This window comes from Stegostoma tigrinum, chromosome 13 (genome assembly GCF_030684315.1).
Source record: "Stegostoma tigrinum isolate sSteTig4 chromosome 13, sSteTig4.hap1, whole genome shotgun sequence".
Lineage (NCBI taxonomy): Eukaryota > Metazoa > Chordata > Chondrichthyes > Orectolobiformes > Stegostomatidae > Stegostoma > Stegostoma tigrinum.
In genome coordinates this window covers 15982692-16010070 of record NC_081366.1, presented here as the reverse complement: position 1 = coordinate 16010070, position 27379 = coordinate 15982692, and the positions used below count along the sequence as shown (strand labels likewise).

General features: G+C 43.2%; 2 protein-coding genes across 2 annotated transcripts in view; one reads left to right on the top strand and one right to left on the bottom strand.

Annotated features, from left to right (window-relative positions):
• Nucleotides 1-3355, top strand: part of LOC125458075 (coiled-coil domain-containing protein 69-like) — a 51478-nt gene extending 48123 nt beyond the window's left edge. The window contains exon 9 of the mRNA XM_048542945.2: nucleotides 1201-3355. Coding sequence (XP_048398902.1) covers nucleotides 1201-1384 — 184 coding nt within the window. The 3' untranslated portion in view covers nucleotides 1385-3355. The remainder of the gene's footprint in view (nucleotides 1-1200) is intronic.
• LOC125458485 (platelet-derived growth factor receptor-like protein) lies at nucleotides 1876-27070 on the bottom strand. Its single transcript, XM_048543774.2, has 6 exons — nucleotides 26225-27070; nucleotides 16924-17227; nucleotides 14153-14304; nucleotides 10339-10632; nucleotides 9462-9601; nucleotides 1876-5955 (listed from the first exon to the last, which is right to left on the bottom strand). Exons 1-6 carry the CDS (start codon nucleotides 26280-26282, stop codon nucleotides 5746-5748), a joined length of 1158 nt encoding a protein of 385 aa, XP_048399731.1. The 5' UTR covers nucleotides 26283-27070; the 3' UTR covers nucleotides 1876-5745.
• Nucleotides 27071-27379: the final 309 nt, after the last annotated feature.

Here is a 27379-nt window from a genome sequence, read left to right as displayed (position 1 = left end):
ATGCAAAACCTTCAAAGAAGATACCAAAAATGAGAGGTAGAACTATTGGGAATGATTTAACGAGCTGGAACTCTTTTCTCAAAAAATGAAGATGATGGGGTAACCTAATGGTGATCTTTAAAGTCATGAAGGTATTTTATTTGAACGTGGAGAAGATATTTACACTTGTGGGAAGTTCGATGCTAAAAATCATAAATACATCACAAAAGCATCAGAATCCCTGTGGGAAAAGATTTTTTTCTCTTTTGATGGAAGTTCATCAACTCTAGTAGCAAAGTGCCTTTATTTCAAACGGAATGGAGTATAAACGTTGGGAAGTCTTCCTAAAACTATGCAAGGCATAAAGTAGACCATTTTACTGGATTACTGCCAACAGTTTTGGTCCTTTATCTACGGAAAGATATACTGGCATTATAGGCAGTCCGGGGAAGGCTCACTCTGATCCCCAGTATGAAGGGATTTCTTTAATGAGGCCAGTGAGTTACTTAGGCCTGTGTTGACTGGAGCTCAGAAGAATGAGAGGACTCTTCATTGAAACATATAAGATCGTTAGGGGCCTTAATAGGGTAGATATTGAGAGATTGTTTCCCCTTGTGGAAGAGTTCAGTACCAGAGGCATAATCTCAGGATCGGGGTAGCCTATTAAAACAGAAATGAAGAAGAATTTCTTGAGTGTAGCGAATCTGTGGAATTCTTTATCACAGAGGGCTGTTGACTTGGGCCATTGAATACATTCAGGGCTGAGATAGACAGATGTTTAATCAGTTAGACAATCGAGGGTTATGGGGCAAAGGCAGGAAAGAGGAGTTGAGGATTACCAGGTCAGCTGTGATCTTATTGAAAGATGGAGTAGACCCAATGGGCTGATTGGCTAGCTTACTTCTACACCTATGTCTTATGAATCATGAGCCTGATTTTAAGAGAAAGTGCTTTGAGTGAATTTAAATTGGGTCTATTAGTGTGTTGATGTCAAACAAGGATCGAATGGGACATATTTGTAAATCTGTCCCACCTAGATTGATAATCTTTTGATAGCCACTGTTCAGGATCAAGTCTGGATAACTTTTGGCACTGCTGAAACTTTTCAGGAAGAATGAGGGGAAACTAGAGTGTGCAGATGGAATATGAAGTATGGGCACATTAAATATTTGCATTACACATTTAAAATTGCTAAACGTATCGTGTATCATTTTATCACAGACAATTATCCAAAGAGCATGAGGTCCTACAACAGACTTTGGAGAAAGAAACTACAGCCAAAGAACGACTTTGTCAGGAGAAAGATGAACTGGTCTGGAAGCTGCAAAACGGAAATGCATCACCGACTGTTGAAACATCATGGAAACTACTTCACTCAGAGTCATTAGACGTATCCTTAAGGTGACAGTAAATATTAGAAGAACAGGAATTTCAAAGAAAACTCGACAATCTTGATTATTGTCCTCGTCCTGAGACAAGTTGAAAGCATCTACCTCAGCATGCTTGATTTTGATAGTCTCGGTGAATTTCAGCCCTGAACTGATTAGTGCCAACAGCTGAATTTTAAAAAAGATGCAACACTGCAATGTTACCAATCTCCAAATGAATCATGAATTGAACTGACAATGGATTTGGATGAAAGGAGAAGGTGAATTTTGATTTATATGGTCCACCCTGCACATTTTATGCAACTGTGTTTAGAGAGAGCTTGACTCTGAGACACTTTATTAAGGGCATTTGCTGTATGTTTATTTTCCCTCACAATTTCACATACTTTAAAGTGTTCTTTGTTTTAGGAAAATGGCACCATTGTGAACTGCATGCTTGGTGAAATTAGTCTTCCTTGACACAAGTTTATTCTTTAAGGAAAGCAAATATGATCTTAGTTTTTATTTTTAACATAGAAATGTTCATCCTTTCAGTTAATCCCTACAATTGAAATATAGATCGTGATAATAGTGACGCAGTTCATCAGCGTAGAGTCTAAAGGTAACATACAGTCATCTTAAATATGACAGAAAAAATTCTTATTATTCATGAGGGGAGAAGAATGACAGCCATATGAAATTTTCAAATATTACCAAGTAAAAACTGGCAATATGCACAAATATAAATAGGAATTAATCTTAGTTTTTTTTATTTGCATATAATTTGTGGTTTAAAAAAATACAAAATAAGCCATTGTACCAAAGCTTGATGCATTAGCTACAAATTATAACGTCTACTTGCATCTCAAAATTTCAAGCACTTTCTAACATTACAATTGTATTTAGAATGAGACGTTAGATCAGATAGTTCAGAAGCTTAAGAAAGCTTCTGATTGCTACTGCAAAATATCCCTTGGAATTCCCAGGTTTTCCGGAAAGAATTGCTTGTGTCTTCAATAAAACTATTGGAGACTGTTGGTGCTCGATAATGCCTGTTCACACCGCAGACGATTACAGAGGACAGTCCACAGTCCCACACTTGTTAGAAAGGAACTCTGGAAGTCCACTTCCTAATCCAATTGAAACTGCCGACGATTCCATTGGATGTAATGATGCTAAATATGATGATTATCAAAGAGCTCTACAATAAACTCCGGGTAGTGCAAATAGTTCACAGACAACTATAGTACACACACAGTACTCGAACAGGATTTGAATATGAAAAATGCAATCCTCTGAACAGTGATGAAATCAGTGCCAGTCAATCAGATAAATGAACAGCAGAATGTTAGGAAAGCCAGATAATCAGGAAATAAGTGCAGATCTGGAATTAGTAAGGATAGGTCGTACTGATAACAATAGAAAACAATAGCACTTTACTGATCTAATGAATAGTTAGAATTTTGTGTTATATTTTGAAGCCACCAATGTGTATTTAAAATAATTGAATGCCAAAGTTTTCAAGGATAAAAGTAAATGATTGTTCTGGCTTCTGCACTTACATTTCCTTCAGGTTTGTGCAGTATTTAAATATACCTGATGGCTGTTCTTCAGTTCTCTGAACAAAGGTAGGTCTGACCCGCTATGCCTAAACCTCTTCCGAGGGAATGTCACTTATTTCAAAGAATGTAGTTATTGAAGGATATTAGCAATGACTTGGCTGATTATCAAAAAAAGGGAAATGCACTCACTGAATATTTTATATCCCACCAACACGACAGTGGTGCAATCATATTGGGCATATATATCAGATGAGAATATTAAATGACATGAATTTTCATCACAACACACAAATAAAGAGAAGTGTTCTTTTTCTAATTTAATGTGTCTCATTTTCTCAGGCACTTTTAAGCTGAAAGTTTATATTTTAAAAATCTCAAAGCCAGAAATTCTGTATTAAATACTGGTTAGATATGAAATAAAGCAATAAAAATGAGCATGCTCCTAAATATACCGTGTTACACTTTTAATTATCTGCAGCTTTAGGAAAAAAACCTTCCTTGGATGCAGAAAATTTGCTTTTAGTAGATAGCTTCTTTATTATTGGTGCAATTATCAGCGATGTAGACAACAGACCAGATGCACTTTTGTCTTTTTTTATCTTGAAGTTCCTATGTTTCTGAGATGAGTAAATTGGATTAAGATACATAGTAGCCATGATCTAATTGAATGTTGGAATAGTGTTAAGGGGCTGAATGGCCTGCTCTTCTATGTTCTGAATCATGGGGCTCTCGCTATATTGGTTCAAATTCAGTATCAGAATATAAGGGCAATTGTTGTGGTTTCAGAAAGAAGTTCAAATTATCCTGTATACAGAAACATACCAATCGCAGCACATGCCAAAAATTCCTCAATTGTATTCTAAAGGCCATATATTCAAACTATATAACTGAGCATGCATTTTGAGGTGGCATCAGTGTAGTCACCAGAGCTGATATCTGATATACCTCCCTTCCGTTGAAATGCATGAACTGAGTTCTAATGGATTGATTCAGATAAACATTAAGGCTGTCACTGCAATTCAAGAAAAAATAAATTAGTTTTCCTAGCATGTGAGGCTCCCAGAAGTGAGTCTTTGGCTACAAACAGCTTGCAGCACTCTGTTTCCCAAGCACTGTTAACAGGATTATTACTCTAATGTGTTCAGGATTTTTATTTAATTCTGCAGCTTTTTAAAAATCCAATCATGGGATGAGGGCAGTGCTGGCTAGGCAGCATTTATTGCCCATCCCTTATTGCCCAGAGGGCAGTTCAGAGTCAACCACATTGCTGTAGCTCTGGAGTCACATGTAGGCCAGAGCAGCTAAGGATGGCAGTTTCCTTCCCTAACCTAGTGAACCAAGTGAGTTTTTCCTGACAATTGACAATGGATTTATGGTTATCATCAGATTCTTAAATCCAGATATTTATTGAATTCAAATTCCACCATCTGCACTGTTGGGATTTGAACCTGGGTTCCTGGAACATTGTCTGGGTCTCTGGATTAACAGTCCAGCTGTAGGCCATCGCCTACCCCTTATTACATAGTTTTGAGGTTAAGTGTGAAAACAATTTCAATTCTGTCTCCCACCTTCTTTAATTTTCATAGTAGAGTGGAAGCTTTTTATTAATGTTATTCAGAAACAGCGAGGGTCTAATGGTTATGTGAACATATATCCAGGGATTTTACGCTGTCATTCATGAACAGTCCATTCAGTGGAGTAACCACATGAACAACGAAGCTCCAGCATTTTGATTATACACATGAGTACTTGCAGCTCATGGGAATCAGAAGACATTACACACTGGATTGGAAGTATGTTTTGAATACAGAGTCTAATAAAATTTCCCCAGTTCTGGTCAGGTTCATTATATCTGAGTTTTTTTTCCTGTTCTAGCTTTTTTTTGTCTCACTCAAATATAAGATTTAGAGCAAACATCTCCCAGATCTGTTGTTGCTAAATGTATCGTTTGTGTAATTCAGTCTGTGTAATTCTGTAGTCCTCCTGTAAAAATGCGGTGCTCAAGCTATGTAGTTTCATTATCCAGCCCTCTTAAAGCGGTAACTCACCCATAGCTTTACTCATCTCGTAGTTGTCTCCTGATACAAGATGATGCTCGATATAACCAGCTCCCTCTGCTGTCTGCAGCAGCTCAATCCATAAACTCACAATGCTGAATTCACATAGCAAACTTTGCTATGTATACAGACTACAAGACTGAAATTCATCTCTTGGCTCCCTCTGTTGACACCCATTTTACATGCCACAAAAACCATGCAACTGTCCCTATGTCTTATGTGCAAACGTAGTGATGTGACATAGATACATAGAAATTAGGAGCAGGAGTAGGCCATTTGGCCCTTTGAGCTTGTTCTGACATTCAACATGATCATTGCTGTTCCCACTTTGCCCTACGCCCAGAACATCTGACATTTTGCCTCTTCTCTCTGCATCTTGTTTAAAATACAATGCTGAGTATTCAATTCAAAATTGGATTTATGCCCTTATTTGATTAGAAAACCTGGGAAATGTTATTCAAGGGTGTTACAGTTTCATTAGGAAGCTTAGAAGAGAGGTTTCCATTTATACTGGCACTTTTCACAACCTCAGGTTATCTTACATGTTTAATAACCATTGAGTGACAATGTGAATTATAGTCACACGGTTGAGTTAAGAAGCATCACAGCTATGTAGTGTGCATAATGAAATATAAACGAAATTCTGTAAAATAGAAAGGACAACTATATAATTAGCGCTGATGGCATTTATTTAAAAATAATATATTGCTATTAGGCTATTTTTGTTTTTCAGAGTGTTTTTCAGTAACTTGGGGAAAATATTTGGCCCTGCTCCTGTGGTTACGTTTGGCCATGACTTGTAGGCGGAAGCACTTTTACATGTGTGGACACGGTGGTCTTTCCCTGCAGGTTCTGAGCGACACATTTGTAAAGCCCGTTGTCAACAGCACGCCCCTCATCCACCAGAAGAACACTTTGAGACAACTGACGTAACTGCCCATCCACGTACACGGACTCTTGGCTTTCCCTGGTGTAGGCCGGCCTCCCCAGCTGGTTACACAGTAAAGGAAATAAAGAAGAGATTAACAGTAGGCCAGAATAAAAAAAAAACAAGGGGGAGCAAAATCAATAAAGGGTTTCCTCTCAGCAGGAATAAGAACCATGTTTGTAAATCTTCCGCCTTGAAAGAAATGCTTTACATTTCTTCCAACAGATACCTGTTCTTCCCAGCCTCTAAAGGCAGCAAGGACTTTGCAGGCAAGTATAAGTCACAGTAGGCATTGGTGTTGGTATGAAGGATTATACTTTCCATCCCTGGTCCCAATCAGAAGGCCTTATAGTGACTCAGAAAAGCAGGAACAGAAGTCGATGAGTTTTCTCAGGTTGGATTCTCAATCTGTGGAAAGCCCAACATTCGCAGCAGTTCTGGGCAACTGGCTGCTGGGCTTGGAAAATGTGACTCGAGATGCTACAGAATGACTATTCATGGCAGCAAGAAGAACTACGCAGAGAGATGTTCCAAAGCATTTCACTCAATGTGGAGTTAGGAGAAGGACTCCTGGCTTCTATTCCTAACAAACTCAACTTTCTGATGGTAATCTGCTATGCTGTCTTCGATGACTTCCCTAACATTGACTGGAAATGCGATAACTCTAGTACGTCAGATGGATCAGTTTTTGTCCAATGTGTGCAGGAAGGTTTCCTGACACAGTATGTTGAAAGGCCGACAGGAGGGGAGGCCACTCTGGATCTGGTACTTGGTAATGAACCAGGCCAGGTGTTTGATTTAGTGGTAGGGGAGCACTTTGGACAGAGTGGCCATAATTCAGTTATGTTTAGTTTTAGGCAATTTTAATGCGATTAGGCAAGACTTAGGAGGCATAGAATGGGTTAGCGAAATGCAGGGGATGGAGACAATCGAAATGTGGAGCTGGTTTAGGGAACAGATATTGCGTGTCATTGATAGGTATGTCCCTGTCAGGCAGGGAGGAAGTGATAAGGTAAGGGAACCGTGGTTTACTAAAGAAATTGTATCTCTTGTAAAGCGGAAGAGGGAGGCTTATGCGACTATGAGACAAGATGGTTCAGATGAGGCGATGGAGAGTTACAGATTAGCTAGGAAGGATTTAAAGAGAGAGTTAAGAAGAGCAAGGAGGGTACATGAGCAGACATTAGCAGGTAGAATAATGGAGAACTCAAGCTTTCTATAGGTATGTGAGGAATAAGAGGATGACTAGGGTAGACTAGTTGTGTGTGGACCCTGTGGAGATCGGAGAGGTGCTAAATGAATATTTCTCACCTGTTTTCACTAAGGAGCAGGAGAATATTGTAGAGGAGACGACCGAGTTACGGGCTACTAGAATTGAAAGCTTTGAGGTTAGTAAGGAGGAGGTGCTATCAATTCCAGAAGGTGTGAAGGTAGATAAATCCCCTGGGCCGGATGGGATCTTTGAGGATTCTCTGGGAAGCTAGGGAGGAGGTGGCGGAGCCTTTGGCCTTGATCTTTGAGTCCTCATTCTCTACAGGGTTAGTACCAGAGGACTGGAGGATTGCAAATGTTGTGCCCTTGTTCAAGAAGGGCAGTAGGGATGGCCCAGGTAATTATAGACCTATGAGCCTTACGTCTGTTGTAGGAGAAGTTTTGGAAAGGATTACAAGAGATAGGATTTATAACCATCTAGCAAGCAACAATTTGATTGGAGATAGCATGGATTCATCAAGGGCAGGTCGTGTCTCACAAACCTCATTGAATTTTTTGAGAACGTGACCAAGCATGTGGATGAAGGAAGGGCAGTTGACGTGGTGTACATGGACTTCAGTAAAGCCTTTGATAAGGTTCCACGTGGCAGGCTGTTGGAGAAAATACGGAGGCACAGGATTGAGGGAGATTTAGCAGTTTGGATTAGAAACTGGCCTTCATGTAAGAAGGCAATGAGTTGTGGTTGATGGAAAATATTCAGCCTGGAGTCAGGTCACTAGTGGTTTGCCTCCAGGATCTGTTTTGGGACAACTGCTGTTTGTCATTTTTATAAATGACTTGGACGCAGGCATTGGTGGATGGATTAGTAAGTTTGCAGATGACACTAAAGTCGGTGGAGTGGTGGACAGTGTGGAAGAATGTTGCAGGTTGCAGGGAGACTTGGATAAACTGCAGAATTGGGCTGAAAGGTGGCAAATTGAGTTCAATGCAGATAAATGTGAGGTGATTCACTTTGGGAAGAATAATAGGAAGGCAGATTACGGGGTCAATGCAAAGATTCTTGGTAGTGTGGATGTGCAAAGGGATCTTGGTGCACGTGTACATAGAACATAGAACATTACAGCACAGTACAGGCCCTTCGGCCCTTGATGTTGTGCCGACCTTTCATACCGATCTGAAGCCGTTCTAACCTACACTATTCCATGTATGTCCATATGCTTATCCATAGATCCCTGAAAGTTGCCACCCAGGTTGATAGTACTGTTAAGAAGGCTTACGGTGTGTTAGGTTTTATTGGTAGAGGGATTGAGTTCCGGAGCCGTGATGTCATGCTGCAACTGTACAAAACGCTAGTGCGGCCTCATTTGGAATATTGTGTGCAGTTCTGGTCACTGCATTACAGGAAGGATGTGGGAGCATTGGAAAAGGTGCAGAGGAGATTTACCAGGATGTTGCCTGGGCTGGAGCGCAGGCCCTATGAAGAAAGGCTGAGGGACTTGGGTCTGTTCTCATTGGAGAGAAGAAGGCTAAGAGGGGATTTAATAGACACATACAAGATGATCAGAGGATTAGATAGGGTGGATAGTGAGAGTCTTTTTCCGAGGATGATGACTTCAGCTTGTACAAGAGGGCATAGCTACAAATTGAGAGGGGTTAGATTTAAGACAGATGTCAGAGGCAGGTTCTTTACTCAGAGTGATAAGGGCGTGGAACGCCCTGCCTGCCAATGTGGTTAACTCAGCCACATTAGGGGCATTTAAACAGTCCTTGGATAAGCATATGGATGATGACGGGATAGTATAGGGGGACGGGCTTAGATTAGTTCACAGGTCGGTGCAACATTGAGGGCTGAAGGGCCTGTTCTGCGCTGTATTGTTCTATGTTCTATGACTGGTGATTAGTCTGTATATTAACAAGTCAGTCTGGGAGCCTGCTTTTAGTTCTGGACATCTTAAGTTTGCATCCATCTTTATATTTGTAAATGCTGTTTCAGGTGTCAGCACTGCATGCTATTCTTTTGCTTTGCTTGTCATTGTTCCCAACTCCTTATACCTCCCCAAAATGCTGACTCGATCTCCATCCTAATGTCCCTACACCAATGGCTGAATGTCTCCATCTCTTGCCCCATCAAGATCTCACCCAAGGTCTCCTGGTGTTTCCGTTGCCCCCTCTCAACCAACCCAGTGGCCACACTCCACAGAAATCATGTTTCCTTCTCAGCACCTAACTGAGGATTACTGCCAGCAATGCAACGTTGCAAAATTCAAAGCTTCATTGCCAGTGAGCACCCTGGAGATACCCTATAATGCACATCAGCATACTGGCATCAATTTTTCAATCGACAGATACAGCTTACCTGCTCGCCAGGGAACTCCCAGGTGAAGTCCACCTCTATGTCAAGTTCTCCAAGAGCGGTACATGTTAGATTAAAGTTTTCACCCACAGATACAGAGTTGGATGAGGCTCTGATTTTAGCTGATGGAGGCGCAGATGGGTCTGAGACAGACAAAAGTGAAAAGTTTACTTTCAACAACTCTTTACATTCTGAACATTTTTATGAAGCACCCTCGTATCTACTATGAATGTCAAACCTTACTGATAACATTATTGAAACCGGCTTAATTCAATCCAGGGTTGGTCTTGGGAAGAAAGGCTTGGCTACCTGTTAACAGTCACATTGGGTAAACTGGAAACAATTGTGTAGATGTAGGAATTTCTTGCCAAAGTGTGTCAGTTTCAGTTTCTGATTGGACTTTGTGCTTTCTGCATTACAACAGAAAACTAGACTTCAAAAAGTAATTAATCGGCAATAAAGCTGTTGTTTCGAACATCCTGCAGTCCTACATTTTCCTGTAGTCATGAAAGGCACTATATAAATTCAAATCTTTCTTCTTATCTTTTTCTCAGAGGTGTAAAAGAAATAATTAGGGAGGACAAATATCACAATAGTTCTTAACGTAGGATGAAATCATTTGTGATGACAAGATAATATAGCATTTTTTATAAGTTATTCAGTTTTCTTTCTCTTGCCAGGTATTCCAGATATAATTGCTTCATGAAACATGTGGTATGCAAATATACTTACCGCTGGGGGCTGTGCGCAGTGGTAGTGTCTCAGCTCATGTATTGAGAGGTCTGATTCAAGTCCCACCTGCTCCAGAGGTGTGTAATAACATTTTTGAATCGGTTGATTAGAAAAAATAGATTAAATTTAAAAAAACACATATACTCACAATTGGTAAATATAAGGAGATATTTTGTAGAGCTCTGCATTAATCCCTGATAACTCGCCACACAGTACACTGTGCCAGCAAATAATGGTAGAGCTTTGTGGATAATGAACCCCTTCTTCACATCAAATGTGATTAATTTCCCATCTACTGGAATCACATCAGGTGGAAATTCCCGGTGCAGAGATACTTTCGCAAGAGGATTTGTCACTTGACAAGGTAATCTTGTGGGTCTGTCGGTGCGAAGCTGAATGGCTTCATAATAATCATTTGTTGGTACAAACAGTTCACGTGGATCTGGACAGAGAAACCAAATTAACAGTTTTGTTCATTATTATCATAGAATCCCTACAGTGTGGAAATAGGCCCTTTGGGCCAACAAGTCCACGCGGAACCTCACAGCATCCCACCCAGACCCATCCCCCTATAATCCACCTATCTACATATCCCTGAATACTACGGCCAATCTTTGGACTGTGGGAGGAAACCAGATACCTAGAGGAAACCCATGCAGACATGGAGAGAACATGCAAACTCCACACAGACAGTCGCCTGAGGCTAGAATCAAACCCAGGTCCCAGGTGCTGTGAGGCAGCACTGCTAACCACGGAGCCACCATGCCAGTTCCCTTAAAACTGCAAATGTAACTCACACTTATTCAATGATTTATTTCCTATGGAAATCAGGATTTCAAAGCAGGTTTCCAATTTCATGGTGGAAAACACTGGATTTTATTTGAATCACAGGCTTTTTATTTGCATGCTGATCACAAACCAAAAATCAACCATTTAAGAGAATTTGGCATTCGGCCATTGCTCTGCACATTTTACACAGGAACACCACCACCTATAAGCTCCCCTCCTGGCTATCCATCATCCTGACTTGCAAAAATATCACTATTCCTTCAGTGTCAGTGTGTCAAAGCCCTGGAACTCCCACCCTAACAGCAGTGTAGTTGTACTTTGCAGTTGCTCTACACTCCCCCAACAGGGAAAACATCCACCCTGCATCTAGCCGAAATGGCCTGGTGAAACTCAGCAGATCTGACAGCATCTGTGGGAAGATTGCAGAAACTGATAGTTCTGATGAAGATTCACTTGACACAAAAATATTAACTTTGCTTTCTTCCCATGGATGCTGATGGATCTGCTGAGTTTAGCCAGCAATTTCTGTTTATGTTTTAGATCTCCAGCATCTGCAGTTCTTTGTTTTACTACACTCTGCATCTAGCCTCGTTAAAATTTTATGTATTTTGATCAGATTCCCTCTTATTCTTCTCAACCCTAGTGAATACAGTGTCAGTCGAAGCTATCTCTCCTCATACAACAGTCCGCTCATCCCTGTATCAGACTAATGGACCCCCCGCTGCACTCCCTCTATGGCAAATAAGGTCTCTCTTAGTAGAGAGAGACCAAACTGCACAGAATACAAGGTTAGCAGATACTTGGGAACACCACTTCCTGTGAATTCACCTCCAAACTACTCACCTACCTGACCTAGATCCATATCATTGTCCCTTCAGTGTCACTAGGACAAAGTTCTGGAACTTCCATTACAACATGTTGGGTCTACCTTCATCAAATGGATGGCATCAGTTCAAGAAAGCAGTGCAACGTCACCTTCTCGAGGACAATGAATAATGGGCAATAAATGCTGGCCTAGCCAGCCGCATCCACATCTCATTATTAAAATGTTTAAAATACTCTTTTACAATAATGACCCTGTTTGATTTGATGGGTTTTCCATACAAGATTGTAGTAACCACAGGGTTTCTTCAAAGTATATTTTGAGGACATGACTTTTTTTCTTCCCCCTCAGTGTTTCAACACATGAAATTGTTATGGCTCATTCATTCTGCACATTTTGCACACTTTGTGTATTAAGGTGGCATGTTGGGCACAGGGGAGCATTGTGAGTGGTAATGGGATGGTGTGAGGTGGAAGGGGCCCAAGTCTTTTCTATTTACCAGAGACAAGGTTCTATGGAACTGAGGCAAGCTACTTAACTAGACTGCCTCAGTACCAGCTAGCCTGGTAACAGCTTATCGTCTACATCCTGAGTTGGCAGGACTGACCTCATCCCATCCCTGTCTACCAAGCATGAAAATTTCATGCAACTGAGCCATTAAAACCAAGAAAACCGCCATATCTCAAAACTGCTGCCACGTTAATGAAAGTCTGGCCTTAAGAGGTGGTGAATATGCTGCTGGTGAATGGGTGTTACTTGATTCCATTAATTTTCCTTCCTTTTTTTTAGTAGAATCCTTACAATGGGCCATTCAGCCCACCAAGTCCACACTTGCTCGCTAAAGAGCATCCCACCCAGATCCAACCCCCGACCCTATGCCTGTAATCCTGCATTTCTCATGGCTAATTCACCCAGCCTGCACATCCCTGGACACTATGGTCAATTTAGCATGGCCAATCCACCTAGCCTGCACATCTTTGGACTGTTTAAGAAAACGAGAGCACCCAGAGGAAACCCACACAGACATGGGGAGAATGTGAAAACTCCAGACAGTTACCCAAGGGTGGAAACTAACGTGGGTCCCTGGCGCTGTAGGCCAGCAATACTAGCCATTGAGTCACTGAGCCACCCTTTGGAAGGAAGCTGACAGGGCAATGATCAACCTGGTAATATCACTCTTGTATTTTATAGACCGAGAACTGTTTAGTCTTTAGCACCACAGCCAAAATTAGACCTGGGCTTATGTTATTTACTGTCTTATGCATTTAGGCTCTTTCATCAAGTATATGGGATGAACTGAATTGGATGAACATGTGAATCAACAATAGCGGAGAACTTGGACAAAGACTGAAAAGGTGAATCCACTTTGCACTTGAGATGGACAATGTCATCAACCACATTACCAACCTGCACCTCAGAGGGAGTTTGATATATGGCAATAATGACAAAATTGCCTAAGACTTTGAACTGAAAATCCATTAAGTACATCAATGCTTTGTACATGGACGTAGCCGACTTTGACATTCTTTTGGAAAAGAAATCTCTAACAATCTGAAGACTATGATCTATTTATCAAGAAACATCTTGCCATCAATTTGCTAGAGATGAAATATATAAATACTATATTCAGCAGCGAAAGTATATCTGAAAAAGGAACAGAGGAGATTTACTAGAACGGTTTCAGGAGGAGAGAATTTAGCCGTAAAATTAGGTTGGAGAAACGGAGTTTGTTCCTTTGGAGACTAACAGAGATGTACGAGATTCTTGTAAGGTAAGGGACCACAAAAGATATACACATCTCTCTCCAATAGAGAGGAAAAAAATGATAATGCAGCATGAGAATTCCAGTCCACAATGCCAAGTAAAGTAGGGAGGTAAGTAAGGATCTCAATGGGCAATCAAAGCTGATCTATGGATTGAACCTGTGCTGTTGGCGTCACTCTGCACAATGGCCAAACACAGACAGTTATTGTAGAGGAGAAAGGTTAACTCCTTAGCATATACAAAGGAAGCTGTGTCACTGATGATGTCATGACCATATGAGATTGAAGAGTTTCGAGAAATGAAGCATTAGCTTAGACTTTGTGCTGAGCTGTAGAGTATATCATTAGTAGAGACTAAATAATCTCTTATTAAAAGAGCCGATCATTTTTTTCTTCTGTCTTACAGTAGAGCACTATAAACATCTAGAGCGCAGGCCAACAACAATAAAATTATGGAAGATTTAAGCAAGGCAGACAGAAAAATACTGTTCCCATATTTGTTAAGTTTAGGTGTCTAAACCCTAGTACAGTCAGTGAGCTTCATTTGTGCCCTTCCTTTAAACCTAGAGTCAGCATGTGGTCCTCACCAGTAAAGAACACGTAGGTACTTCCTGTTTTGGATTCATCCTTTCTGCAGGTCTCAGTGTCACAATCCAGTGCCCAGCAATGATATTCACCAGTATCAGCTCCTGTGCTGTTTACTACTGTCAGTTGGCTAAGCCTTTCCCGATGGGTAATGCTACGGTGAAAAGCAATTTTAAAATAACGTTCAAATGGAAATTGACAGGAGTCAAAGATAAACAATCATGCATTTTAAGTCAAACTATTATTGTTCTCCAAAACACTAGGTCTTATGTTCTAAAGTTTGGGATTGGACTCAATGGAGTTTAGAAGAATAAAGAGGGATCTCATAAAAAGCTATAAAAATCAAACAGGACTAGACACAGTGGACACAATTAGCATGTACCTGACCACAGGGGAGTCCAAAACCAGGGGTGATAGTCTAAGGATATGAGTTATGCTTGTGCAGTGGCTCAGTGGTTAGCACTGCTGCCTCACAGGGCCGGGGACCTGGATTGATTCCACCCTTGGGAAACTGTCGTGTCATTCTCCGGTGTCGGTGTGCATTTCCACTGAGTGATGTGGTTTCATCCCACAGTCCAAAGATGAGAAAATAAGGCAGTTTGGCCATGCTAAATTGTACTGTAGTGTAGAGCGATGTGTAAGTTGAGTGGATTGGTGATGGTGTTGGTCTGGGTGGGATGGTTTTAGAGGGTCAGTGTGGACTCAATTTGCTGAAAAGCCTACTTCCACACTGCTTGGGATTCTATGATTTAGGACTGAGATGAGCAAAAATATCTTCACCCAGAGAGTGGTGAGCCTGTGGAATTCTCTGCCACAGAAAGCAGTTGAAACTAAAATATATATATTTTTTCCCCAAGAAGGGGATAGAGATAGTTTTTAGGGCTAAAGGGATCAAAAGGTATGAGAAGAAAGCAGGAACAGGATTGGATGATCAGCCAAGATCATACAGAAAGATGGAATCGGTTTCAAGGGCCAAATGGCCTACAAGTGATCCTGTTTTATGTATTTCTAAGTTTAGTTAGAAATAAAAGTGTACTAAATTCTTGCTGTGCTCTTCCAAAAGCTGAGCTGATTAATCCAGTGAATAACTGAGATGTCCAAAACATAGATCACACTTTAATCCTCTGTCTGAGTTGTATTCTCAGTGGTGACACCTTTCAGGTGAGACGATAAACTAAGGCCTCTGTCTTCTGTTTTCAGGTTGACATGAAAACTGCCATGGCACTGTTTCAAAAAAAATATAGCAGCAATACTGACATCTGAGAACAATTCATCCATTGTCACATTGTAATAAATAGAACCTTGCTGTGCTAAACAGTGCTTTACACTGACACAATTTGTCAGTTGTATAGCTCTTTAAATGTGTCCCGAGATCACAGCAGTTGCTATAGAAGTGTAACTCTTTACAAGTAAGCAATGGTCTTAATGGGCAAGTCACCCCATCTCAGCTGTTAACGTTTTCACTTTAGTTTGTAGCAACTATCAAAAACAATACATGAAAGAGGGTATCAGTAGTGTAAAGATGAGACAAAATGAATTTTCAGAGCTGTTTAAAAAGATTAAGAATTAAAAATAACAATCTACAACTTTGAAGTGCTGGTTGAGTGAGAATGGCTATGCGTTTTTCCATTCCATGCTGCTGTAGAAATGAAAAGAGATAAGCGACAGGACTGATTTTTTCTACATTTAGTAGAACAATTACGTGATAGCTTCAGAATTCAATAAAAACACTGAGCAAATAAGAGTAGCAAACTTATTATCAGTGCTAAAGAGAGTGCTACAAGCTGCACCGTGTTCTAAACCTCACTAAATAGCAGAGAATCCTAGCAGGTGAGATTTGACTGCCATTGGGGAATTTGAGCATGTTCGCAAAGCATGAGTCTGAACCTCTGTGTTATTAGTTCAGTGACATTACCACTACACCACCAGCTCCCCTCTTTGGATTAGGAATGATAGTACATGTAAGTTTATTTTCTGTAAAGGTAAATGTATGGAGAAATGTATTTGTACATAGTGCACCACTGGTTTGACACAGTCACTGACCTCTACCTCTGCTGTAAATGTTTAGTTTAGTTTCATTTTAGTTTGTAGCAACCATCAAACACATTATATGAAATGAGCCACACTGCTCGCCCACTCTGGTCCTCTGTGCTGAGAAAGAAAAATCAACAAGGATTTAACAACCTGTGTCAAAATCAAATAGTGTGTTACCATTGTCTAATGACAGGATAAGATTCATCTTTAAGGCCTTAAAAGGACTGTTAAGATTCACCAGTTTTCTTATATACAGTAAAACAAAAGGTATTAAGGGATACAGGCCAATGATCTCATTGAATGGTGGCACAGGCTCCAAGAGCTGAATGACGTACTCCTGTTCCAACACTTGAAACAGATAGAATTTAAGGCGTGTCTCAAAGGACGAGTGGGACATAAATAAATGAAAAGGTTAAGGGCAAAAAATCCAGAACTCATTGCCAAGGCAACAGAGTGGTTGGCTATCTATCAGAAAGCATTGCTTTTGTCATATCTCAACTTGGAATGTGATCACGACAAATGACTTCATGAAGAAATGATCATTTTCCCTCAGTACTATATAGATTGTGCTAAAGAGATCACTGTGCATTCTTTGGAGGAGTTTTAAAATCATAACTAAATACATTTAGTTATGTAAAAGTAGTGGACATTAAGAAATAACCCTAAAACATGATATACTTCCAAAACATGTGTGGAGATTCATCGCATGTGACTAACATTTCAGCAGTTACAAAAATACCTGAATCTGCCTTCATCATCCTCATCCAGATAACTCGGATATGCCCAGCTAATGTGATTCCCTTTACAGCGTAGAACTAGCCGTTGTCCAGCAGGGATCACCAAAGTATCAGGCGGTTTCCGAAACCTGCCTTTTTCTGATAGATGAGTCATTATGAAGATCTTTGAAGACATCTTGACTGAAACCTTCTTCACTTTTGGCTTGTTTTTAGTCTTTTTGAGGGCAGGTTTGACTTTCTTCCCAAGATTTTGCTTTTTACCTTTGGCAACATTTTTGACAGTCTTCGCTTCTTTCTGGCATTCCACTAAAAGAGAAACAATGTTGTCACATCTCACAGTTCCATAACTTTAACCAAAATATTTTAGGCTTAGAGTCTTTTCTAATCATTAAACATTTTGTCGAATTCAAAATAGGAAATGCTGGAAATTGCAGACTCCAACCCATCCATTTTTATTCTTCAATCCTATCATTTATGTGAAAACTGCAACAACACAGAAAAAGATTTGGTCAAATTGGTCCATTTCATAAATAATTTCCACAAAAACTGTAATCCCAACTTCATGTGCCCAGCATTTTAATTTATCCCACTCTCCTTCAACTGCCTTCTAAACTATTCTTAATTGGTGATATCGTTCAGATATTTAGCCACAGTCCACAAAGGAACATCTAATGGGAATTTCTTTCCTTTGGAGAGATAACTTTTAATGTAGATTTTAAGGGGCACCAGTCTGCCAGTTTTGGGCAAAGTAAGAAGGCAAATAATACCAGAGTCAGCAAGGAGATCAAACCTGTATTATTGGCAATTTCCTATTTCATTCCTATTCTGGTGAAAGACAAATGATTGTTATTAAGTAAGGTTGAGACATATAATGTGTATTGTAATAGGTAGACTTTCAATGGTAATGCCAACTGGCTAATATAAATGAAGTGTATTTTTGCAACTCTCTTGTGGTTTACTGTGAACATTGAAGTTCAATGACTTGATGTAATACAAAATGCATTGAGACTGCTACTTTCCAGTACAAAAAACTAAGTTGTCAGTATAATTACAAGCAGGTTCTGTTTCCCAATGCAGCACAAAATGTAGCTCTGTTTTTGATTGCTGTTCAGTAACATTCACTAGAACATTACTTATAGGGGCATGTCTGTAATGCCATGCAGTTTAAATTCCTGTGATCGCTCACTGTTTGGGCTGATTAATAAATTGAACAAACATATGACAAGAAGAATAGGAAATGTCCAACTTCGCCATTATGCCAAATTCAGTCTGGAAGTAGTACAACCCACCATCAAACCAAACAATTTAAAAACAAAAAAGGAGAAAAGTTTCCCTGCAATTATGTAGTAAGCCATTCTTTGAAATTCCTCTCTGATTCCAAAAGACAATCAAGGTAGCTTCACCCAACTGTAATGACTTGACCCAGTTAACAATTTAATATTCCGTAATTTGAAATGACTTCCAGTCACAGGAAATCTTGCAGCTCATTTGTTTTGGGAGGCCTGGCGCACATTGATCCTTATCATACATTCCAGTCAACTTTAAAGTTTTGGCAAAGATCTGTAGCTCAGGTTGTGGATGCAGTTGTTGACTTGTTCGCCAAGCTGGCTCGTTCTCGTTCAGACGTTTCATCACCATGCTAGCTGGCATCATCAGTGGAGCCTCCGATAAAGCCTTGTTATTTTACTCTGCTTGGAATTTATACTGTCTGGTCCGTTATGGTGAGTAGTGTCATTTCTGGCTTTGATCTGTATACGTTTGTATATGAGGTCCAATTCCACATGCTTATTAATTGCATTATGGCTGGTGAACTATGCGGCCAGGAATTCCCATGCGTGTCTATGTTGGCTTGGACTACTATGGTTACCTTGTCCCCATTAAACTGATGGCCTTCATTGTCTGAGTGTACCGATATTAGGGAGAGTCTGCCGTGACGTTTTGCTGCCAGTTGATGTTCATGTATCCTGATGGCTAATTTCCTTACTTTTTGTCCGATGTAATGTTTGTGACAGACATTGCACGGTATTTTGTAAAGCAATGTGGTTTACAAAAATACCATGCAATGACTGCCACAAATATTACATCGGACAAATAGGAAGGAAACTAGCCATTAGAATATATGAACATCAACTGGCAGCAAAACGTCACGGCAGACTCTTCCTAATATCGGTACACTCAGACAATGAAGGCCATCAGTTTAATGGGGACAGGTAACCATAGTAGCCCAAGCCAACAAAGACACGCATGGGAACTCCTGGAGGCATAGCTCATCACCCATAATGCAATTAACAAACATATAGAATTGGACCCCATATACAAACGTATGCAGACCAAAGCCAGAAATGACACTACTCACCAGAACGGACCAGACAGTATAAATTCCAAGAGCAGTAAAATAACATCGCTTCAGCAGAGGCTCCACTGATGATGCCAGCTAGCATGGTGATGAAACGTCTGAATGAGAACGAGCCAGCTTGGTGAACAAGTCAACAACCTCATTCCAGTCAACTATTCTAACTCATTACACTTTAACCAAGACAAAGGTGTACGAGTTAAGAGTTATGCTTTCCTTCCCAACATCTAACTTAATTCAATACTATTGTAAATTTTACTAATGCTCTCTGAGGCCTCTTTAGCATAGAAATTCTGTTCTGCCTCCTCAGAATCTAATTGCTTTCTTATTTTTAACATTTCTAAGTCCATATTAACCCATATAAAAAAATCTCAAATTCCCTAAACTTATCCAGATAATTACAGGGCTTTAAAATAATATGAACTGAGTTGATTCTCTTTGCGAAGACCTCATTATCCCCTGACAAGTGAGGACAGCAAAACTGGACACGATTTTGGATGCAGCAAAACCAAGACCTTGTATCACATGATAAAACTTGGCAGGTCAAGCAATGAATATGGAGAGAAACAGTTTGCATTTTGGACTGATCTAATCAATGCAACTACTGTTACTTTTTGAGATTCCTTGAGCTTTCTAGCATCTGCAGTGTTTTACTTTTGTCATATTTCGCTTGTAGTTTCACAGTTAATTGCTTTAAACAGGTCCTAATAATCGTGGTGATGTTGAGACAGTAGTGTGGATGGGTCATAGTGCACTGACAGTACCACAGCTAAAGTTAGCCTTCTGGGGTTGCAGAAAGCCCTTCCATGCGCCATAGAGTAAAGGATAAAGAAAGGATTTTACATAGCAGTCTTCCCACCCAGAGCTAGTCCTCTTAATGCCGGGCAATGTATTATTTCCAAATGGCTGTGAAAAAGCAATGGTGACTTTCTAGGTGGAGGATGAAATAGTAGGAAAAGGAATCCAGAGCTGTTATAATGCTCCCAACCTGCTCAGAAGAAGAAAATGCAATGCCACTCACTGCTCAAACGATGTCAGGACTTGGTGGAGCGGTCTGCCATCTAGTTTGGGGTGGCTGATTATGATTAAATCCGTATCCAGGGTTAACACATGACTTGCCTCCTGGCTAACACATGTTGACACACCCCCTTGGGATGCCAACTGCACGGTGCCTGTCAGCCAAAAAGCCCCCACCACCGCACCCCGCCCCCATTTTCAATAACTGGTAAAGAGAAATGTTGAAAGAAGGTGACAATGTCCGTGTGATCAGAGATAATGGGAACTGCAGATGCTGGAGAATCCAAGATAACAAAATGTGGGGCTGGATGAGCACAGCAGGCCAAGCAGCATCTCAGGAGCACAAAAGCTGACGTTTCGGGCTTCGACCCTTCAACAGAAAAGGGGGATGGGAGTGGATTCTGAAATAAATAGGGAGAGAGGGGGAGGCGGACATAAGATGGATACAGGAGAAGACAGGTGGAGAGGACAGTATGGGTGGGGAGGTAGGGAGGGGATAGGTCAGTCCGGGGAGGATAGACAGGTCAAGGGGGTGGGATGAGGTTAGTAGGTAGGAAATGGAGGTGCAGCTTGAGGTGGGAGGAGGGGATAGGTGAGAGGAAGAACAGGTTAGGCAGGCAGGGACGAGCTGGGCTGGTTTTGGGATACAGTGGAGGGAGGGGAGATTTTGAAGCTGGTGAAATCCACATTGATACCATTGGGCTGCAGGGTTCCTAAGCGGATTATGACTTGCTGTTCCTGCAACCTACGGGTGGCATCATTATGGCACTGCAGGAGGCCCAGGATGGACATGTCATCCAAGGAATCGGAGGGGGAGTTGAAATGGTTCGCGACTGGGAGGTGCAGTTCTTTACTGCGAACCGAGCATAGGTGTTCTGCAAAGTGGTCCCCAAGCCTCCACTTGGTTTCCCCAATGTAGAGGTAGCCACACCGGGTACAGCAGATGCAGTATACCAAATTGGCGGATGTGCAGGTGAATATCTGCTTGATGTGGAAAGACATCTTGGGGCCTGGGATGGGGGTGAGGGAGGAGGTGTGGGGGCAGGTGTAGCATTTCCTGTGGTTCCAGGGGCAAGTGCCGGGTGTGGTGGGGTTGGGGGGGAATGTGGAGCGGACAAGGGAGTCGCGGAGAGAGTGATCTCTTCGGAAGGCAGACAAGGGTGGGGTTGGAAAAATGTCTATAGTGGTGGGGTCGGATTGTAGATGGCAGAAGTGTCGGAGGATGATGCGTTGTATTCGGGACCAACCTATACTCGGTTCGCAGTAAACAGCTGCACCTCCCAGTCGCGAACCATTTTAACTCTCCCACCCATTCCTTAGACGACATGTCCATCCTGGGCCTCCTGCAGTGCCACAATGATGCCACCTGTAGGTTGCAGGAACAGCAAGTCATATTCCGCTTGGGAACCCTGCAGCCTAATGGTATCAATGTGGATTTCACCAGCTTCAAAATCTCCCCTCCCCCCACTGCATCCCAAAACCAGCCCAGCTCATCCCCGCCTGCCTAATCTGTTCTTCCTCTCACCTATCCACTCCTCCCACCTCAAGCCTCACCTCAATTTCTGACCTACTAACCTCATCACACCGCCTTGACCTGTCCGTCCTCCCCGGAAGGACCTATCCCCTCCCTACCTCTCCACCTATACTCTCCTCTCCACCTATCTTCTCCTCTATCCATCTTCAGTCCACCTCCCCCTCTCTCCCTATTTATTTCAGAACCCTCTCCCCATCCCCCTCTCTGATGATGGGTCTAGGCCCGAAACATCAACTTTTGTGCTCCTGAGATGCTGCTCGGCCTGCTGTGCTCATCCAGCCTCACATTTTATTATCTCTGACAATGTCCCTGTGATTTGTTTTTCTCCAAGGGTACAATACCCTGGAAATTGGTCCACAATTTCTTGTGACTCCCAGATAACTCTGGGGAGTTGGGACCCTACGTCAGATGGATTTAAACAGAACTAGTAGGCTCACATTCTAGTGCAAGACAGAGAGAAGCGCCCCCTTTCGGATGAGACGTCAAAACGATGCTGGATCCTCCCTCTCAGATAATTGTCACATAGCCAATGGGCTACTGTATTTGGAAAGGGAGCTTTCCCCACATCCTGGATAACGTTTGTCCCAGAAGCAATATGATTAATACAAAACAAAATTGTTGTTTGTATATGCTTGCACCGCACCAGCTGGCTGCAACTCTCCCCATGTTTGAAATGTGCTGTTTTCAGCTCGAGACATTCTGAGATGTTGAAACAGAGCAAAAACGAAAGAGCTGCGGATGCTGTAAATCAGGAACAAAAACAAAGTTGCTGGAAAAGTTCAGAGATAATGGGAACTGCAGATGCTGGAGATTCCAAGATAATAAAATGTGAGGCTGGATGAACACAGCAGGCCAAGCAGCATCTCAGGAGCACAAAAGCTGACGTTTCGGGCCTAGACCCTTCATCAGAGAGGGGGATGGGGGGAGGGAACTGGAATAAATAGGGAGAGAGAGGGGGAGGCGGACCGAAGATGGAGAGTAAAGAAGATAGGTGGAGAGGGTGTAGGTGGGGAGGTAGGGAGGGGATAGGTCAGTCCAGGGAAGACGGACAGGTCAAGGAGGTGGGATGAGGTTAGTAGGTAGCTGGGGGTGCGGCTTGGGGTGGGAGGAAGGGATGGGTGAGAGGAAGAACCGGTTAGGGAGGCAGAGACAGGTTGGACTGGTTTTGGGATGCAGTGGGTGGGGGGGGAAGAGCTGGGCTGGTTGTGTGGTGCAGTGGGGGGAGGGGATGCACTGGGCTGGTTTAGGGATGCAGTAGGGGAAGGGGAGATTTTGAAACTGGTGAAGTCCACATTGATACCATATGGCTGCAGGGTTCCCAGGCGGAATATGAGTTGCTGTTCCTGCAACCTTCGGGTGGCATCATTGTGGCAGTGCAGGAGGCCCATGATGGACATGTCATCAAGAGAATGGGAAGGGGAGTGGAAATGGTTTGCGACTGGGAGGTGCAGTTGTTTGTTGCGAACTGAGCGGAGGTGTTCTGCAAAGCGGTCCCCAAGCCTCCGCTTGGTTTCCCCAATGTAGAGGAAGCCGCACCGGGTACAGTGGATGCAGTATATCACATTGGCAGATGTGCAGGTGAACCTCTGCTTAATGTGGAATGTCATCTTGGGGCCTGGGATGGGGGTGAGGGAGGAGGTGTGGGGACAAGTGTAGCATTTCCTGCGGTTGCAGGGGAAGGGGCCGGGTGTGGTGGGGTTGGAGGGCAGTGTGGAGCGAACAAGGGAGTCACGGAGAGAGTGGTCTCTCCGGAAAGCAGACAGGGGAGGGGATGGAAAAATGTCTTGGGTGGTGGGGTCGGATTGTAAATGGCGGAAGTGTCGGAGGATAATGCGTTGTATCCGGAGGTTGGTAGGGTGGTGTGTGAGAACGAGGGGGATCCTCTTGGGGCGGTTGTGGCGGGGGCGGGGTGTGAGGGATGTGTCGCGGGAAATGCGGGAGACGCGGTCAAGGGCGTTCTCAATCACCGTGGGGGGAAAGTTGCGGTCCTGAAAGAACTTGGACATCTGGGATGTGCGGGAGTGGAATGTCTTATCGTGGGAGCAGATGCGGCGGAGGCGGAGGAATTGGGAATAGGGGATGGAATTTTTGCAGGAGGGTGGGTGGGAGGAGGTGTATTCTAGGTAGCTGTGGGAGTCGGTGGGCTTGAAATGGACATCAGTTACAAGCTGGTTGCCTGAGATGGAGACTGAGAGGTCCAGGAAGGTGAGGGATGTGCTGGAGATGGCCCAGGTGAACTCGTCCTCACACTCAACAACTTCTCTTTTGACTCCTCCCACTTCCTACAGACTAAGGGGGTGGCCATGGGCACCCGCATGGGCCCCAGCTATGCCTGCCTCTTTGTAGGTTACGTGGAACAGTCCCTCTTCTGCACCTACACAGGCCCCAAACCCCACCTCTTCCTCCGGTACATTGATGACTGTATCGGCGCCGCCTCTTGCTCCCCAGAGGAGCTCGAACAGTTCATCCACTTCACCAACACCTTCCACCCCAACCTTCAGTTCACCTGGGCCATCTCCAGCACATCCCTCACCTTCCTGGACCTCTCAGTCTCCATCTCAGGCAACCAGCTTGTAACTGATGTCCATTTCAAGCCCACCGACTCCCACAGCTACCTAGAATACACCTCCTCCCACCCACCCTCCTGCAAAAATTCCATCCCCTATTCCCAATTCCTCCGCCTCCGCCGCATCTGCTCCCACGATAAGACATTCCACTCCCGCACATCCCAGATGTCCAAGTTCTTTCAGGACCGCAACTTTCCCCCCACGGTGATTGAGAACGCCCTTGACCGCCCCAAGAGGATCCCCCTCGTTCTCACACACCACCCTACCAACCGCCCCAAGAGGATCCCCCTCGTTCTCACACACCACCCTACCAACCTCCGGATACAACGCATTATCCTCCGACACTTCCACCATTTACAATCCGACCCCACCACCCAAGACATTTTTCCATCCCCTCCCCTGTCTGCTTTCTGGAGAGACCACTCTCCGTGACTCCCTTGTTCGCTCCACACTGCCCTCCAACCCCACCACACCCGGCACCTTCCCCTGCAACCGCAGGAAATGCTGCACTTGTCCCCACACCTCCTCCCTCACCCCCATCCCAGGCCCCAAGATGACATTCCGCATTAAGCAGAGGTTCACCTGCACATCTGCCAATGTGATATACTGCATCCACTGTACCCGGTGCGGCTTTCTCTACATTGGGGAAACCAAGCGGAGGCTTGGGGACCGCTTTGCAGAACACCTCCGCTCAGTTCGCAACAAACTGCACCTCCCAGTCGCAAACCATTTCCACTCCCCCTCCCATTCTCTTGATGACATGTCCATCATGGGCCTCCTGCACTGCCACAATGATGCCACCCGAAGGTTGCAGGAACAGCAACTCATATTCCGCCTGGGAACCCTGCAGCCATATGGTATCAATGTGGACTTCACCAGTTTCAAAATCTCCCCTTCCCCTACTGCATCCCTAAACCAGCCCAGTGCATCCCCTCCCCCCACTGCACCACACAACCAGCCCAGCTCTTCCCCCCCCACCCACTGCATCCCAAAACCAGTCCAACCTGTCTCTGCCTCCCTAACCGGTTCTTCCTCTCACCCATCCCTTCCTCCCACCCCAAGCCGCACCCCCAGCTACCTACTAACCTCATCCCACCTCCTTGACCTGTCCGTCTTCCCTGGACTGACCTATCCCCTCCCTACCTCCCCACCTACACCCTCTCCACCTATCTTCTTTACTCTCCATCTTCGGTCCGCCTCCCCCTCTCTCTCCCTATTTATTCCAGTTCCCTCCCCCCATCCCCCTCTCTGATGAAGGGTCTAGGCCCGAAACGTCAGCTTTTGTGCTCCTGAGATGCTGCTTGGCCTGCTGTGTTCATCCAGCCTCACATTTTATTATTATGCTGGAAAAGTTCAGCAGGTCTGGCAGCATCTGTGAAGGGGAAAAAAAGGGTTAACGTTTTGGATCCGGTGACCCTTCCTCAGAAACACAAAGTGAGTCAATGAGAGGGATTTCGGCTATATTGCTCAGTCCATTATTCGAAAGGAGATAATTTAACTGAAAGGCGCTCTACAAATGTAAAATCTCGTCCCAACCTTTTTCCTAGCACTTTATCATACCATTTACATCGTATGGCAATGCCTGCCCCCACCCCCCATTCAAACCCCAAAGGTACAAATGGTGGTTTCGAATCTCCCAGACCACTTATCCTTCGGATTGTATACAATAACATGTAAGTAGCTCCATTTACAACTGCATGAGGCTTTAAGGAGTTAATAGTTCCACAAAAGTCCCCTAAGGACGAATACACTGGTGAGGTAGATGTAGTTTGGAAACAGGACGGGGTTAGCTCAATTGGTTCTCCATTGCAGTCGATTATAACGTTACTTACCGAATTCCAGTAGGAAAACGGTCAGGAAAACCAGCGCGAACGCTAGCCCCAGCCTCATCGTCAAAAGTTGGTAAAATAAACTGAGAAGTTTCCGAGAGACAAGCCCCGAGCCGACACTCGGCAGCGAAATTCACACCAACACGTGCTTTCAGCAGCTCCGCAGTGGAATGTCGAGGTGCCAAGGAATTTGTTGTTCTTTACACGGAATGGAAAAGTCAGCGATTTCTCGTCTTACAAAGTATCCTCGCAAGCGGCTGAGAGTCAATCCGGAGGAAAACTTGGCAGATGCAGAGGCAAGTGGCTCAATAGGATCCATTCATCTGCGCTGAGCACTCAGTAAACATCCACATATTCCTGCAACCCCTGCTTCCGCCTATCAGCTAACCCTTTCCTCAAATCATCTTAAAAGCAATCGAAAAGTCAATAGGAATCCGAGGTAGTAAAAATGCACGGACTTGAAATGAGAGCTGCTTCTCACACGCTACAAGGATCACGAGAGAGAAAGAGAGGCTCAAAGTTTAGTCTGCTTACATTTCACCCTTCAAGCCATGAGTCCCGAGATTTGTCCCCTTTATCGGCTAAATATATACATCCTCGGTTACACTGCAATGTGTGGAATTCTGTTCTCTTTATCTTCAAGGCTGCAACCATGTGCAAAGCAATTGGTTTTTTGGAATTCAAAACAAAAAGGTTTAATTGTGATGTATTGTAAATTTTCAGCGCATGAAAGATTGTCTTCCTTTGCGCCTAAAGACTTATGTGATTCTGTGAAATTTACAGTAATATGATATAATAACTGTGCCTTAAAATTGAGGAACAGGTCATTTTTGTTCAGAGCTGTAGATTTATGTTGGGCCTTATATAAAATAGAACACGAGAAGTGGAGTTTCTCAATGAAAGACTGGCCACGTCATCCTGCGGTTGTCGTGTCAGCACCTGATTGAGTTCAAATTCCACGTGATGGCTCACAGACCACTCTTTCCAATATTTGAATAGGCCGCTCCTCAGTCTTTAGCAGGATAGCTGTCGCATTCCCCTGATCCATGGTCACCTCTTGGGAAGGGAGTGGATAATCAGAGTCACAGCGTTGTACAGCAGGAAACAGACCCTTTGGTCCAACTCATCCATGCTGACCAAATATCCTAAATTAATCTA

Bases quoted from the DNA above. Each gene is read 5' to 3' on its own strand.
- LOC125458485 (XM_048543774.2), bottom strand. From the start codon at position 26,282: ATGAGGCTGGGGCTAGCGTTCGCGCTGGTTTTCCTGACCGTTTTCCTA. The intron at 10,633-14,152 runs GTGAGGACCACA...TTCTCTGTCCAG, and splicing joins TACCTACGTGTTCTTTACTG to ATCCACGTGAACTGTTTGTA. The intron at 9,602-10,338 runs GTGAGTATATGT...TGTCTGTCTCAG, and splicing joins TCTCCTTATATTTACCAATT to ACCCATCTGCGCCTCCATCA.